This window comes from Miscanthus floridulus, chromosome 2 (genome assembly GCF_019320115.1).
Source record: "Miscanthus floridulus cultivar M001 chromosome 2, ASM1932011v1, whole genome shotgun sequence".
Taxonomy (NCBI): Eukaryota; Viridiplantae; Streptophyta; class Magnoliopsida; order Poales; family Poaceae; genus Miscanthus; species Miscanthus floridulus.
The window spans coordinates 107,227,685-107,244,087 of record NC_089581.1 but is presented as its reverse complement, the minus strand read 5'-3'; the positions used below and the strand labels follow the sequence as shown (position 1 = coordinate 107,244,087).

At 52.9% G+C, this 16,403-nt stretch overlaps 2 protein-coding genes across 2 annotated transcripts; one reads left to right on the top strand and one right to left on the bottom strand.

The window, feature by feature from the left end:
* Window positions 1–8,856: 8,856 nt before the first annotated feature.
* On the top strand, window positions 8,857–9,300 carry LOC136536849 (uncharacterized). The gene has a single exon (XM_066529005.1). It carries the CDS (start codon window positions 8,857–8,859, stop codon window positions 9,298–9,300), a length of 444 nt encoding a protein of 147 aa, XP_066385102.1.
* Window positions 9,301–14,779: 5,479 nt separating this feature from the next.
* Window positions 14,780–16,108, bottom strand: LOC136536848 (uncharacterized). Its single transcript, XM_066529003.1, has 4 exons — window positions 16,090–16,108; window positions 15,952–16,004; window positions 15,460–15,908; window positions 14,780–15,302 (listed from the first exon to the last, which is right to left on the bottom strand). Exons 1-4 carry the CDS (start codon window positions 16,106–16,108, stop codon window positions 14,780–14,782), a joined length of 1,044 nt encoding a protein of 347 aa, XP_066385100.1.
* Window positions 16,109–16,403: the final 295 nt, after the last annotated feature.

The following is a 16,403-nucleotide window of genomic DNA, read 5'->3' as shown; positions in this document are numbered from 1 at the left end:
GACACCAAAATGCCGCCGCCGATGATAGCTTGGGCTGTCGTGTCTGCGGTGATCGACGACAAGCCTTTCTATTGCTCCTCTGGTTTAGCCATCAGCTTGAGCATGGTTGGGGTGAGCCACTGAGTCTTCCCCAGTCTTTTGTTTAACCGCTACCAGCCTCACTTCATCGGCGTAGCGCAGCCGCACCGCCGTGTCCGCCATGGCCAGCGTCGAGCTCGGTTTGAGCAGTGACTGGTGGAATTAGTGCCACCAATAGGTGTGCCTTGCCATGGGGATCACACTGGTACCTCTGCCATGGCCGGAGACCTCACCGTCGGCGATAAATCACCATTTAGAGGGCTTGCCACCGTGGTCAACGCGGGAGTACTGTGCCGACATGTGGGACCCTAATGTTAGTGACTGTGTATTTGAAAATAATTTTTTCTATTTTGCAGAATTATTTAAATAGTACTATGATTTGTTTATTTTGTGTAGAATTAAATAGAGCTCCAAAAATTATGAAAAGTTTTGTGTAACCTCTCTGTGATGTAAGCTATTTAGGAAAATATTAAATGTTATTTTTCAGTACATTTTGAATGTGATAAAAATTACTCAAATTTATTAATAAATGGGTTTCCATGATTTTTCTAGGGTTAAATAATTATCCAAAAATTATGAAAATTGTTTTGCCACTTAGTTATCATGTGGTGAGTCTTCACAAAAATTTTGAACTCATTTGGAGAAAGTTGATTTATTTCATAATTATTAATTAGCTTTAATTAATAAAAACAAATAGTAAACCCTAACGATATAGGTTTTGTTTGAATTTGGGATTGAGTGATGACCTTGGGTCATTATCATATAATGATCCTTGGCAATTAAAGTAAGTGTTTGAGTTTATGAAAATGTTTATTCAGTTGTTGGTTTGCAATTGTACCACGAAGGAAAGTTGTAATCAAGTTATTAACTTTTGCATCCATCGTCAAGCATCATGTTTTATATCGCGCATCATATTAAACATGGCATTGTTACTACGTGTAGTGAATGAAAGTGAGAACGTGGTAGTCAACCAAGTTGTTGAGGAAGTTAACCTACCGATTGAGGTCGGGTTTGATATCTGTGGAACATCTCTGGAACCTGACTTTTCTGAAAATCAAGGCAAGCCCCGAATGCATTTAAACCTACCTTGTGTTTTACAAATTTATATCGCTTTTGCTTTTAAATACTGCATTAAGTGATTAGGAGTTGAGTGAAAACCTAATTGGTGCATTACCAACCTTGTTTTTCCATATCAACCTTGTTACCCGCTTCAATTCGGGAATGCCTACTTATGCTTAGCCATGCTTAGACCGATAGAAGTCGGGTGATTACCTGTCACCTGTGAGATATAAATGGATTTTTGGATATGACTGGTTATTTATGTTTTTATGAGATATAATCTTGTGGAGTAATAAATCTAGACCGAGCGGACTCGGTGTATGAGAGCCACATGACATGGATGTCTTGTGAGCGGGTTCTTTCCGCCCGTGTCGATTAAGAATCGTTCGTTGTTGAATTGCATAAGGTGAGACTTTATAGTACTAGCCACATACTCTAGCAAGCCTTAACTTGGCTATTCTATTATGAGAATGGCTACTCACGCACTGGGAGTGGAGAGATGGCGAGAGTAGCATGTACCCACATGGCAATGGGCTAGATTGGTGGAGTGCTGTATTCTCGGGTGGCGCAGACCCATTCTTGTTTTAGAGGATCTGAGGGTAGGTTGGTATATGTAGGTTAGGGACCTGCATATGTCATGTGATTGGGAATCCCCACTGGGTTATAATCGGTTTGAATCATCATTGCTCCTCGGTTATGGAGACTCAACTCACTATTCATCATCGTAGTTAATAAATGAAACTTGAGGAAGATTTGAGAAAGAGTTTGATATGAAGTTTCATGATCTCATTATGGATCATGTCAGCTTTATATATGATCTTTATGAAGATTTAAATGTTGAAAGAAAGAATCTTGATAGGGAGCTTTTATGCAAAAGAACTTTGATTCTTGCTAAAGCCTTACCTTGAATCCCTGAGCCTGCATTCCTGAGTCTTATCAGTTTTTACTTCGGTTAAGTCTTGTTGAGTACTTTTGTACTCAGGGTTTGTTAACCCTTGTTGCAGGTGAGTCTCATGAGCAGGTCTGCCTTGGACCATTCCGCATGACTATTTTTTAAATCGAAGATGACAAGTAAATGTGTGGTCCTTGGGCAGGGCATTTCTTTGTGTCTTATGTTTATGTTACTAATGCCACTCCACTACTATGGTTTGTAATAATAATTGTACTTAGTTTGTAAGATTTGAAATAACTGTTTTGTAAACTAAGTTATTATAAGACTTCCGCTATTTCACTCTGATGTAAATTAATGAATAAACTGTTGTAATACTGCAATGCTCTGTAATGGATCCTACTAGGAAAAATCGTGGATGATTCGGGGTTCTCTGGGGACACCCGACAGTCTTCTTAAGTAAATGGGAACATATGCATAGTCATTAGAGGTCATTGGAAAGTGATAGGTGCATGTGGGCCCTATAATTTAGGAGGTTCTGCCATAACAAGGTTAACGATGGACTAGTTCTAAGTGTTGATTCAAGTGGAAGAGACACTTAGAGTAGTTTAGGACTTTGTTTTTCCTTTTGCATACTATTAAGGGGGGTATGGATGGGTAGCTTAACCTAGGTGAGTCTAGTGAGTTAGGTGTGGTGCACACTTGCTAAATCTAATACTAGGTAGCACCTAAAAAGCCCTTAGATCCATTAGAGCAAACTTCATTCACATATGATCGAGAGTTTGAAGTGAATGGAGGGTCAAATACTGACCAAACGATGGCTCCGAGGTGACCGGACGCTGGCACAGAGTCCGGTCAGTTCATTTGATCAAGGTAAAATGGTCTGGTGCGATCAGACGCTGAGAGGTGAAGTGACCGGACGCTGAGTCCCAGCGTTCGGTCAACTCTAGTAAGGTTCCAGAGAGGGAAAATCAGGACCGGATGCATCCGGTTAGTGTTGACCGGACGTTGTCCATCATCTAGTCACATCTTAAACACTAGAGTTCGGGGAGAACTAACCAGAGCATCCGGTCACCCTGTGGGGGCACTTAATGGTTCATTTTTAAGCCATGGTTATAAATACTTCCTCCATTCATGTGTGGGGGTACTTTTGCTCATTCCAATAGCTGAGAAACACCTTTGAGAGTGCCAAGAACAGCAAGGTCCTAGTGAGGTGATTGAGATTTGAGAATCCCAAAGAGAGCCCTCATTAGTGAAAGCAAGAGTAGCAAAGTGTGCATCCACCCTTTGCATTAGGCTCATCGTGGTCAAGTGAGAGTTCGTGCTTGTTACTCTTGGTGATCGCCATCACCTAGATGGCTTGGTGATTGGGAGCTTGGTGATCATCCAGCGAAGCTTGTGGATGACCCAACTCAAGTTATGAGCGATTGTGGGTGATTCACAGCGACGGAGTGTCAAAGAATCAACCCATAGAGAGCACTTGATCCTTGCATGGATCAAGGGGGAGCTACACCCTTGTGCAGGTGCTCCAATGAGGACTAGTGGGGAGTGGCGACTCTCCGATACCTTAGCAAAACATCATCGTGTTCCTCCCTCGCTCTTTACTTTGAGCAATTCAATTCTTGTCATTTACATTCATAGAATTGCCATGCTAGAGTAGAATTGGAACATAGGTTGCTAAACTTTTATGTGGTAGATCAATAAAAACACTTTCTAGACACAAGGGGTTAATTAGGCTAACCATAGGACTTAATTATTGCAAAGAAATTTAGAATTAGCCCAATTCACCCCCCCTCTTGGGAATCTTGATCCTTTCACCTCCAAGTTAACTTCCTGATCATAATGAGAGTGGGCAACAACAAAGGCTTGGGTAATCCCAGCGTGAAAGGTGTCCTCTTCAAGCTGGTGTACCCACACCTTGATATCTGTGGCATGGGCTGCAAGTGAGCTAGTTTCCTCTGGCCGTGCTACCACCAAGTCATCAAAAACAACCCCGATGGCAGTGCGCAAGAGATCATGCTCATCACTCTTAGCCTAAAGAATCCCTCACACCTTGGCAAGCTCCATGCCTAGCCTGACAGAGATGCTCTTGGCCTCTAGCCTTCGGGCCATCGTGGCTCCAAGATCTGCTCAGAGGGAGCTGACCCCCTGACACGCCTCGTCATGCTCTTGGATGGCTAAGTCACACTCCTCATGGGTCATGCAAAGTCTTTCTATAGTCTGGCACAGCTCGTCTCACTCCCTACATAGCCCGGCAATCGCCTCAGCATCCTGATTCACCCTCTGCTGCAGGGCCACGGACCTATCCTCGGCTTCTAGCTTGAGATCCCACTCCATCTCTAGCTCAGCCAGGAGGTTGATGGCCCACTGGCAGGCCTCGGCATCCTTCTAGAGCAGCTCATCTTTGCAGACCTAGACGGCCACCTCCTCGTCTTGCTGCACCATCACCGATAGATCCTAGAACATCCTATGGATCTCCCCCGTGTCCCGACGAGCCTCGGCTTCTCGCTATTGAATGGCAGCAAGCTGGGCACTCACATCTCCATGCAGCCATGCCTTCTCAGTGAGGCGGTCCCATTCCACCTTTCGCTCTTGGAGGAACTAGGATTTCTCCTGACTACGAGCAATGAGGGACTAAAAATAAGACCAGTGTCAAAATTACAAAAATACATGGAGAAAGAAGAAAGCGAGAGGGAAGATCAAGCAGATACCCGGCCATTGGGAATGATGACATCACATAGGACACCTGTTGGGTACCATAAAATAGGGTACCCCGAGCGTACACCAAAAGAGGCACTAAAATCCCATCAACGGCAAAGTTAGAGGGTAAGCCATGGACTTATAACTAGCCCCGTCCGAGCCCACCCAGCTCTCCGCATCGCCTCTGGCCTCTCACGGGAGGTCTTAGCGTCCTAACGCAATTTCCGCCTCACGCGAGGCCTCTCACGAAAGGCCTAGGCAAGGAGCCCGATCTCCGTCTCACGTGAGGCCTCATTCTCCATATCGCTCAAGGCTGGCTTGTCCATAGCCTGTCGCCCCCGCCTCGACCGATCTTCTCGACATCACGTCATGTACCATTAATGCGTCAACCACTCCTGCAATCTCAGCCAGACGATGGCTCAACACCGCAGAATGGCTGACGGGACGTGAGGTCGCATCAGCGCCATACCAGCTGAGACAGGGCACGGCGGGGATTACCGGCCACTGTATTATGACGTTGTGCCCACGATCAGTGCCCGCACTACACTGTGCCCCGTGATCCCCGCCTCAAAAACAACATGACATGGGCAGCCTGGCCTAGGTCATAAACGCCTCCGAACCAGCACACCAGATCAACCACTCTCTTCGGGCCTCAGCACTATGCACCAAGGTCTCGGCTATCTTGGAATTCGTGTCTGTCGAGACCCCCCACTGCGGTGTAGCCTTGGCACCGACCGAGCCTCGGCCTCATGCATAGTCAGTCCACAGTGACTTGCACGCTGACCGCCGCACCCGCTCCGAGGCAACCCTAGAGCTCCCATGACGCACAGGATCGGATGTGACCAGCACGCCGCCCTAGTGCTCCAAGGACAGACCACTCCGACGACTACGCCACCACAGGAACAGGCCACAGGGCTTGGACACGCCGCCTCTATTCGCATGACACCGTATAGTTAAGCATATGTACTACCCTTGTCCTCCCTTCAAACTATAAAAGGAAAGGACTTGGGCTATTTCTAAGGGGGGGGGACTGACGAAGAACAATGCCCTATAACACACACATTTCCCTACCACCTGAGAGCAACATCTCAAGCAGCCCACATCATACCTTGCTGAGACCTAGGACTGGCTCCCTCTCTCACCTAGCTTGTAACCCCCTACTACAAGCATTTCGGTGCAAGGAATACAAGATTGATCTCCCAGACTGGACGTAGGGCTCGAATTGCCTGAACCAGTATAAACCTTGTGTCTCTTTGCATCACCATCTGGAATCGGGAACATGCAGGATAAATTCACTAGTTGGTTGAGGACCCCCTGGTTCGAAACACCGATAGTTGGTGCGCCAGGTAGGGGCCTCTGCATGTTAGCTTCATCATCCCAATAGGTTCCGGATGGCACACCCTGTATGACCGCTGTGTCTTGGCACAGTGGTGTGGTTTGGAAGCCTAGACTTCATGTCTCTAGGGCACGAGTACAACATGGTACTTCTCACACCCCGAGCCCCGCCTGCCGATGATGAAGTCACGCATCGGCAGCCCAGGCACAGGCGGCGCCTAGGCGGCCATTCTCGCCGCGCTCGCCAGGCACAATGCGAGCAAGATCATCCTGATGCCACGCAAACCCAGGGTGACTCGCTGCTCTCTGCTGGCACCCCAAGACTAGCTGTTGGCGCAGGGTCCCTAGTTAGGGATCTGTCTGGCCTGAGCATGGACAAGGGAAAAATGCCGGTGGCACCAGGCAACGCCCCGACATCAAGCTCCGCTCCACCACTCCCTGAGGAGCCAACTTCGGCAGAACAGAGCCCGACAATGGCACTATCTCCATACCCCTTTGGGTTGAGAAATGCCGCCACATCTTATGCTTATGCCTACGCATCCGCTCACGAGATTCTCTTGGAGCGCCGCCAGCGCTTCGCTTTCAACTTCGACATCGCCACGTCGACTCACACCCACGTCGACTCCTCGGAGGAGGATGAGGCATGGGCTAGAGCGGATTTCTCTGACCTCCACGACCGCGAGACCATGCATCGCTTCCTCGCCGCTAGCGACTATTGCTTTGGCTACTCCTATTCCGACGGTGAAAGTACTTATGATCCCACTCGTGAGTGCTTCCACATCGGGCTTGGGATGCCAAGCATGAGCGACGAGGACAAGGGGGCAGATAACCGCACTCCGCTTCATCAGGGAACGGGCAATGCTACACCTTCACATATTGTCCCACCGGCGGCATGGAACGAGAACCTTGTCCTCGGACAATTCTGGCATCTGGACCTAGAACAACTCCGCGAGCTTCAAGCCAAGGTCGGGCAAGATCGACTCCTTCTGCAACAGCTCCGAAGCACTCTCGAGCAGGAGCAGCAAGGCCACGGTGATAGTGAAGGAGCCCAGCGATGGGCTCGTGATGTGCACCGTCGCATCAACGACAACAAAGGGGACAATCGTCCCCCAATCTTCAATCATGCTAGCTAGAATGTCATGGCTGTGGCAATGCTAGTGCGCGCAATGCCCGAGCCCTCCACCATGGAAGGACGGCGGGTTCGTGGTGAGCTCCGGGACCTCCTCGAGACCGACGCGGTGCAGCAGGCCAAGAGTTCCGCCTCCCGGTGGCATGATGCCGTCTCAGACCTCCCCTCAGCACCGCATCAGTAGGATAGGGAGGCCTCAGTTCGTCCCGAACCCATTCAGGTGTCGGCAATCAGTAGGGTCCCCCCGGTCCACGACCGCCTCGATAATCGACGTGAGGTGTAGGGTGACCACGAGGTGGTTGGCCAACGACGACGCCACGACAATGAGGGGCCCACCCGAGGCTACCATCCACATCGGGGCGGCCACTATGACAGTGGAGAGGACTGCAGTCCTTCTCCTGAACCACCTGGCCCTCGAGTCTTCAGTAGAGCCATCCGCAATGCTCAGTTTCCATCCTAGTTTCGCCAGCTAGCCAACCTCACCAAGTATAGCGGTGAGACCAACCCCGAGCTCTGGCTCATCAATTACCGCCTGGCTTGTCAGCTAGGTGGCGCCGACGATGACCGGCTCACCATCTGCAACCTTCCATTGCTCTTATCAGACTCGGTGTGAGCCTGGCTCAAGCACCTTCCTCCCTCTCAGATCCACGATTGGCGCAACTTGGTTTGGATCTTCGTCGGGAATTTCCAAGGCACATACGTGCGCCCTAGAAACTCCTGGGACCTTAAGAGTTGTCGCTAGAAACTAGACGAGTCTCTCTAAGACTTCATCCAGCGCTTCTCAAAACAATGCACCAAGTTGCCCAGCGTTAGCGACTTAGAGATTGTCTAGGCTTTTCTCTCTGGCACCACCTGCCGAGACTTGGTCCGAGAATTGGGCCAGAATGTGCCGCGTTCGGCCACCGTGCTCCTCGACATCGCCACCAACTTCGCCTCAGGCGAGGAGGCTATAGGGGCCATCTTCCCCACGGACGACGCCAAGGGGAAGCGGAGGGATGAGGCCCCTGAGGCCTCGGTTCCCCGCCTCCCCAAAAGGAAGAAGAAGGATCACCAGGGGAAGCGGGCTATCCTCGAGACCGATATGGTCACGACCGCAGAACGCAAGAATCTCCAAGGCCCCAGGGGCCCTAGACCCTTCGACGACATGCTTAAGAAACCCTGCCCTTACCACCAAGGCCTGGTCAAGCACACCCTCGAGGATTGCTCCATGCTGCTGCATTACTACGCCAGGCTCGGGCTCCCCGATGATGACGCCAAGCAGAAGGGCATCGGCGATCGGGACAATGACAAGGACGATGGGTTCCCCGAGGTACACAATGCCTTCATGATCTTCGGCGGACCCTCGGCGTGCCTTATGGCATGGTGGCGAAAGAGGGAATGCCAAGAGGTCTTCTTGGTCAAGGTGGCCACTCCCCGGTACCTCGACTGGTCTCGGGAGGCGATCACCTTTGATCGAGATGACCACCCTGACCATGTTTCGAATCCCAGGTAGTACCCACTTGCTGTCGACCTGATCATCGGCAACACCCGACTCTCCAAGGTGTTGATGGACGGAGGCAGCAGCCTCAATATCCTATACGCCAACACCCTGGAGCTCTTGGAGATCGACCGATCGAGGCTCCGAGGCAACGTCGCACCCTTCCACGGCATCGTGCTAGGGAAACGCATGCGACCCCTCGGGTGCATCGACCATCCCATCTGCTTTGGCACCCCCTCCAACTACCGCAAGGAAGTCCTTACCTTCGAGATGGTCAGGTTTGGAGGAACCTACCACGCCATCCTAGGGTGGCCGTGCTATGCCAAGTTCATGGTAGTTCCCAACTACACCTACCTCAAGCTCAAGATGTCAGGCCCCAGCAACATCATCACGATTGAGTCCACGTACGAACATGCATACGACTGCGACATCGAGTGCATCGAGTACGCCGAGGCTCTCGCCGAGGCCAAGACCCTCATCGCCAACCTCGGCCAATTTAGTGGTGAGGCACCTGACTCCAAGCGTCGCGCAGGGATGTTCGAGCCCACGGAGGCCATCAAGCTCGTCCCGGTCAACCCCGCCTACCCCGATGACCGAGCGCTGAGGATCAGCGCCACCCTCGACATCAAATAGGAAGCCGTGCTCATCGACTTCCTCCGTGTGAATGTCGACATATTCGCATGGAGTTCCTTGAACATGCCGGGCATACCGAGGGAGGTCGCCGAGCACACCTTGGACATCTGGGCTAGCTCTAGACCGGTGAAGCAATGCCTGCGCCGCTTCAACGAGGAAAAGCGTAAGGCCATTGGTGAGGAGGTGCAGAAACTCTTGGCGGCCGGGTTCATCAAGGAAGTGTCCCACCCAGAGTGGTTGGCTAACCCTATATTAGTTAGGAAGAAAAATGGGAAATGGAGGATGTGTGTAGACTACACCGGTTTGAACAAAGCCTATCCAAAAGTCCCCTGCCCATTACCCTGAATCGATCAGATCGTTGACTCCACTGCTGGGTGCGAGACCCTGTCTTTCCTTGATGCGTATTCTGGTTACCATCAAATCAAGATGAAAGAGTCCGACCAGCTCGCGACTTCTTTCATCACCCCATTCGGCATGTACTGCTATGTGACTATGCCTTTCGGCCTTAGAAACACAGGGGCCACATACCAGCGGTGCATGGCCTAGGTCTTTGGCGACCACATTGGGTGGACCATCGAGGCCTATGTGGACGACATCGTGGTCAAGACTAGAAAGGCCGAGGATCTCATCGATGACTTAAGGATAGCCTTCAAATGCCTTAGAGAGAAGGGCATCAAGCTCAATCCTAAGAAGTGTGTGTTCGGGGTCCCCCGAGGCATGCTTTTGGGATTCATAGTCTCAGAACGCGGCATCGAAGCCAACCTAGAGAAGGTCTTGGCCATAACCAGCATAGGACCAATCAAAGACCTCAAGGGAGTATAGAGGGTCATGGGATGCCTTGTGGCCCTAAGCCACTTCATCTCGTGCCTCGGTGAAAAAGGCTTGCCTCTATACCGACTCTTGAGAGAATCTGAGTGTTTTTCTTGGACCCCCGAGGCCAAAGATGCCCTCGACAGAATCAAAGCGCTACTCACAAATCCTCCTGTCCTAGTACCCCCCGCTAGGGACGAGGCCCTCCTACTCTACATCGCCGCAACGACCCAAGTGGTCAGCGCTGCCATAGTAGTAGAAAGGTAGGAAGAGGGGCATGCTCTACCCACCCAATGACCTGTTTACTTCATCAACAAAGTGCTCTCTGAGACCAAAACATGTTACCCCCACATCCAGAAGTTGGTCTACGCCATAGTCTTGGCCCGGTGCAAGCTGCGTCACTACTTCGAGTCTCACCCAGTGACCATGGTATCATCTTTCCCCTTGGGAGAGATAGTCCATAACCAGGAGGCCTCAGGCAGGATAGCCAAGTGGGCCGACGAGCTTATGGGGGAAACCTTGACTTTTGCGCCTCAGAAAGCGATTAAGTCTCAGGTCTTGGCCGATTTTGTGGCTGAGTGGACTAACACCCAATTACCACCTACCCAAGTCCAGATAGAATGCTGGACCATGTACTTCGATGGGTCTCTGATGAAGACCGGGGTAGGCACAGGACTCCTCTTCATCTCGCCCCTCGGAGTACACATGCGCTACATGGTGCGGCTTCACTTCGCTGCCTCCAACAATGTGGCCGAGTACGAGGCCCTCATCAACGGCTTGCAAGTCACCATCAAACTTGGGGTACAGTGTCTAGACATCTGGGGTGACTCGCAGCTCGTCGTCGATCAGGTCATGAAGGAGTCAAATTGCCTCGACCCCAAAATGGAGGCATACTACAAGTTGGGGCGTTGCCTAGAAGACAAGTTCGATGGTCTCGAACTAAACCACATCGCACAGAAGTACAACGAGGCCACCGACGAACTGGCAAAGATGGCCTCGGCATGGGCTCTGGTCCCCCCGAACGTATTTGCCAGGGACCTTCACAAACCTTCCATTAACTACACCTTGGTAATGGAGGAGGGCCCACCTGTGGAAACCATGGTGGGGCTCGATGCCCCCTCTACTGCCGAGACCCCCTCGACCGAGCTTGAGGTCATGGAAGTCAACACCGAGCCTCCACAGACTGACCAGGACACGGATTGGTGAATCTCGTTCCTCGATTGGCTTGATCGAGGGGAGCTTCCTAGCGACAGGACCGAAGCCCAATGGCTTGCATGCTGAGCCAAGACTTACGTCCTCTGTAATGACAAATTGTACAGGTGAAGTCCCTCCGGTGTCCTCCAATGATGTATCACTGCCGAGACGGGCCAAGCCCTGCTTTGGGACTTGCATGTAGGCGCCTATGGGCACCATGCGACGCCTTGGACGCTCGTAGGAAATGCTTTCCGCCAAGGGTTTTACTGGCCGACGGCGGTCGCCGACACCACCAAGCTAGTATGCTCCTACAAAGGATGTCAGTACTATGCTTGATAAACACATCTCCCAGCCCTGTCCCTCCAAACCATCCCCATCACGTGGCCATTTGCCATATGGGGGCTCGACCATGTCGAGCCTCTACAAAAGGCCCCCAGAGGCTACACCCATCTACTGGTATCAATCGACAAGTTCTCCAATTGGATCGAGGCTCGTCCAATCAATCGAATCAAATCCAAGCAGGTAGTGTTGTTCTTCACTGACATTATCCATAGGTTTGGGGTTCCTAACACCATCATCACCGATAATGGGACATAGTTCACCGGCAAAAAGTTCCTGACATTTTGTGATGACCACCACATCCGTGTGGCCTGGTCGGCCATAGGACACCCAAGGACCAATGGCCAAGTAGAACGTGCCAATGGCATGATCCTACAAGGCCTCAAGCCAAGAATTTACAACCGGTTGAAAAAGTTTGGCAAGAAATGGCTTGCCGAACTTCCATCGGTCATCTGGATCCTCAGGAACACTCCAAGCCGAGCCACGGGGTTCACGCCTTTCTTCCTGGTCTATGGGGCCAAGGCCATCCTCCCCACTGACTTGGAATATGGTTCCCCAAGGCTACAAGCCTATAATGAACAAAGTAATCGCACCACCCGAGAGGACACCCTCGACCAACTAGAGGAAGCCCGAGACGTCGTGCTACTGCACTCGGCTAAATACTAGCAGACCCTACGGCGCTATTAGGCTCGGTGCATCCGAGGCTAAGACTTGAAGGTAGGCGACCTGGTGTTAAGGCTAGCACAGAGCAACAAGGGCCGCCACAAGCTGACCCCGCCATGGGAAGGACCGTACATCATCGCCCAAGTGCTGAAGCCCGAGACCTACAAGCTAGCCAACAAAAAGGGTGAAGTCCTCACCAACGCTTGGAACATAGAACAGCTATGTTGCTTTTATCCTTAAAATTCCAAGCATTGTATATATTATTTCTCGGAATACAATTGAAACCCGTTTTTTAGTTGTTCTCATTTCTCAAGCAATTCCCCAAGCCTATCATCGGTCTCGGCAATACGATAACACTACAAGGGAGACTCGGCTCTGCATCCGCAGAACCGAATCTCCCTCGGGGGCTAGATGGGTGATTCCCCCTAAAGTTCCACGCACCATTTTTTAGTCATTTTTTGAAAAAAAATCCTATGCCAAACCCTCTAGCACGCTCTGACGAATTGGTTGCCGAAAACCCGAGGACCAAAAGCCCGACTCAGGGCTTGAAGGCCGGTTGAGTCACGAGATAGCCTAGGCCTCCGGGCTATGGTGCTCCCTCACCACCTTTCACCTAGGGGACGACTTAGGCTCCAAAGAGGTTTTTTGCAAAGAAATCAAATCAAAGACGACAGGAGGGCAGAGGCTTGGAAATACAAGACAAACGATTAAAGAAACATGAGTTCTTTAAAAAGAAAGGCCTCAATGGCCACAAGCATTACGATTCAAATCTAATTCCTACTCTACTTACATGGCCGCTTGGGCCTAGGTCAAGGCTCAGCACCTCCGGCATCGGTAGATGGTAGGGGAGGGACCACCTCCTCTTCAAACAACATTGCCAGTGCGGTGCCAGGGCCTTCCGCCACCTCCAATAGCTTTGTCACCACCTCATCAGCCTCGTCGTCGTCATCAGGCAAGATGTAGCCATCGCTGATGGCTTGAAGGTCAACACCAACATAGTGCGAGGCGATGACGGCCAGTGCACGCTTGACGCCCGCATGTAGTGCTCCTCGGAGCCATTCACGCACTTGACTACTCAGTGCAATCAGACGACTCCCAAGGGAGCTACCTAACTGAACCCCCTCAACTGCTAGGGCATCGTAGGTGGCACGGGTAGCACTCTTCAGCGCCTCATGCTCCTTGATCTCAGTCTCAAGCACCATCTGCACCGTGCTGGAAGCCTCGGCTGCCTGAGTGACCTCAGCCTCTGACTCTACACCACGGAAAATGGAATGAGGTTGAGCGAGGGAAAAAACAACCTAAACTATGGGCGAAAGCCTACGAAACTCACCCTTGGCCTTCTACTCCTAGCGTCAGGTCTCGACCTGACAGGCCTCGGCTTTCTCCTTCCAGCATAGGGCCTTAGCCCAGGAAGCCTCGGCCCTCTCCTTCAGGCACTGGGCCTCGACCAGAGAAGCCTCAGCCGCCCTGAAAGCTTCACTCCCTAGCTCTACGTCACACTAGGAAGTTGGGGAATGAACATAAGGAAAAGAAAATAAAACAAGGGGACTAGGACTCACCCTCGGCCGTCCTCCTCCAAACCACAGCCTCAGTTCGCAAGGCCTCAGCTGCTGCAAGGGCCTCATCCAAAGCACCTTTTGTCAGCTGGTGCGCACTCTGTTCCACCCCTAGCTGCCCAGCAAGAGCCATGGCCAAGGCCATAGCCTCTACGGCTCGAGCCCTGAAGGCATCCTGATCACTAGCCATGCGGGTGAGCTCCTCCTCCAACTCCTTGACCCACGCCGCTAGAGGGGTGAGCTGCTCCTAGGCTGTGGCCACCTCGACCTTCACGTTGGCACAACGGAGGTAGAGGTCCTCCACCTCTACGCTCAGCGCCAACAGGAGCTCATTGGCACCGGCAAGAAGGCCCTTCTACCGCTGAAGCTGGTCCTAGACATCCCTCTCCTAGCGGAGGAAGACTGACTTCCCAAGAGATCGGGTCTCGAGCTCTTGGGGAAAACAGAATAGGGGTCAATCCCTACAAAAAAAGCTCAGAAAAAGACCACCGCGTGGGAAAAGAAAGCACGAACCTGGGCGACTCCAGGCAAATTGTTGGCCACCACGGACAGCGCCGTCCGTAGAGACCGCTCTGCCAGCTGGCGGTACTGCTCGAACGTGTCCCAGCGACCGCCCTCGGCCGCGTCCTCGAGGGAAACAGAGGCTCTGCCTCAGGGTCATCCTAGCTTTGCCATAGGACATGAGGGTGGTTCCACCCACGGGGTTCGGGTCGCACCCGCACGAGGGCTGAGCTCACCCAGAGTTGGAACCGGCTGTTCCATGACACCGGCCGCCTCAGCGCCGCCATCTCATGCGCTCGAGACGTATCGTCGGAGGAGATCAGAAGAATCTCCATCTCCTGGGTGCTCTCTCGCAATGGCGGCGGGCCCTGAACCAAGGGTGCCACCAAGGCCTTCGCCGCCTTCATCTCCATGTCCTAGGCTGGCAACCCCGCCATGATCGCGTTAGCGTCAGTGGCCCCGGGGGCTCCGGCCTTTGCCATTGTGGCCTCGGTGGTCCTGGGGGCTCTGGCCTCTGCCATCGAGGCCTCGGCGGTCTCGGGGGCTCTAGCCTCTGCCATCGTGGCCTCGGTGGTTGCGAGGGACCCGGTGCCCGCCATAGCGGCCTCGATGGTCCCGGGCACCGCAGTCTCCGTCGCCCCGGCCTGCAAAACCCTGGGGACCTCGGTCCCGGTGGTCTCGACAGCCAAGGGAACCTCAGCCGCATCTGACCCATAGGCCTCGCCATCGCGAGGCAGAGGCGCCGCCTCCCCTTCCTCTATCAGGGCCACCTCGGTAGCCCCTCCTTGAGTGGCCGGCTCCTTTGGGTCGGGCCTCGCCGACGCCGCGCCACGATGCAGGGCGGCTTGCGCCTCCACCACCCAGTGGGCGATGGAGCCAGGGGTAACCTTGAGCACTTTAAGGGGCGCCAAGTTAGGCACCTCCGTAGGCTGCTTCTGGCTAAGGACAAGATGATCATGGGGTCAGTACAAGACAAAAGAACGAACGGAAGGAACTGCGCCCCCACCAAAAATACACCTACCTCGAGCAGGGCGACAACCGCTTCACCACGGTGACCCTCATCCGCAAACTCAGCGGCAGAAGAGGCATCACCTACATGTCCATCGGCGCCGGTTGGTCCTCAATGGACCCCGGTGCCCCCTTGGTCCTCTGCGGGGGCAGTTGCATCGCCTCCACCGCCACTTGTTCCACCGCAGCCGCCGAGCCCACTGGGCTGCCGGCGCATTTGCCCAACACCCGCGCCTCGAGCGTGTCAGCCTCGGCCCCGGAGCAGGCAATTGCCAACCCCGGGTCCGCTCCTCCTCCTCCTGGGAGTGCCGGGCTGCTTGCCAACGCCCTAGGCACCACCTCCACTATGTTAGGAAGATGGTCCAGGGGACCTCGCCCCACCTCGCCCTCATCATCCCCATCCGAGGCCTCCATCAACAGCGATGGCGACGGGGATTCCTCCAACGGGAGACCATCCTTCCTTTGTTGACGGCGGCGCTTGTCCAGCTCCTCGCGCGTGAGGATCTTCTTTGTGCGCTTCGCCGCCTTGGCGTCTTTCTATTTTTTCTACACATCAGCATGCGCCCAGTTGATCGCCCACTGCCTCGCATCCTTGGGAACGGGTGGTGGAGAGGAGCGCATGTCCCTCATCCCCTGCAGGAATGATGAATGCGCATAAGGGAACAAGAAGTAAGGGGAAACGGAGGAGGCTTGGGGGCTACAGTGGCACATGACTTACTAGCGAGAGGAACCCCCATGACGGTCGCATCACGATGGGGTCAAGTTGCCGCCCCTTAGCTTCGCCTCTACTGTCTCCCCCACCCGACAAACAATTTCCTCATCGGAAAGGGCAGAGGAGGACATCCAGATGCCCTCAATGGGCTCACCCGGCTTCATCTCGAACAGCCGCCGCCATCGAGCCATCAGTGGCAGCACCCTCCAACGATGGAAGGCAGCCACGACCATAGCCACGGTAAGGCCACGACCCCATAGCCTCTCCAGCCCCTCCAAAAGCGGCTGTAGCTTGGGCTGGTCGTCCTTTGGGATGCCGTA

Excerpts from the sequence above, each read along its gene's own strand:
- LOC136536849 (XM_066529005.1), top strand. The coding sequence starts at position 8,857 with ATGCGACCCCTCGGGTGCATCGACCATCCCATCTGCTTTGGCACCCCC.
- LOC136536848 (XM_066529003.1), bottom strand. Across the intron at positions 15,909-15,951 it reads GTTCCCAAGGATGCGAGGCA|AAAGACGCCAAGGCGGCGAA; the intron begins GTGGGCGATCAA and ends TAGAAAAAATAG. Across the intron at positions 15,303-15,459 it reads CAACCGGCGCCGATGGACAT|CCAGAAGCAGCCTACGGAGG; the intron begins GTAGGTGATGCC and ends TCTTGTCCTTAG.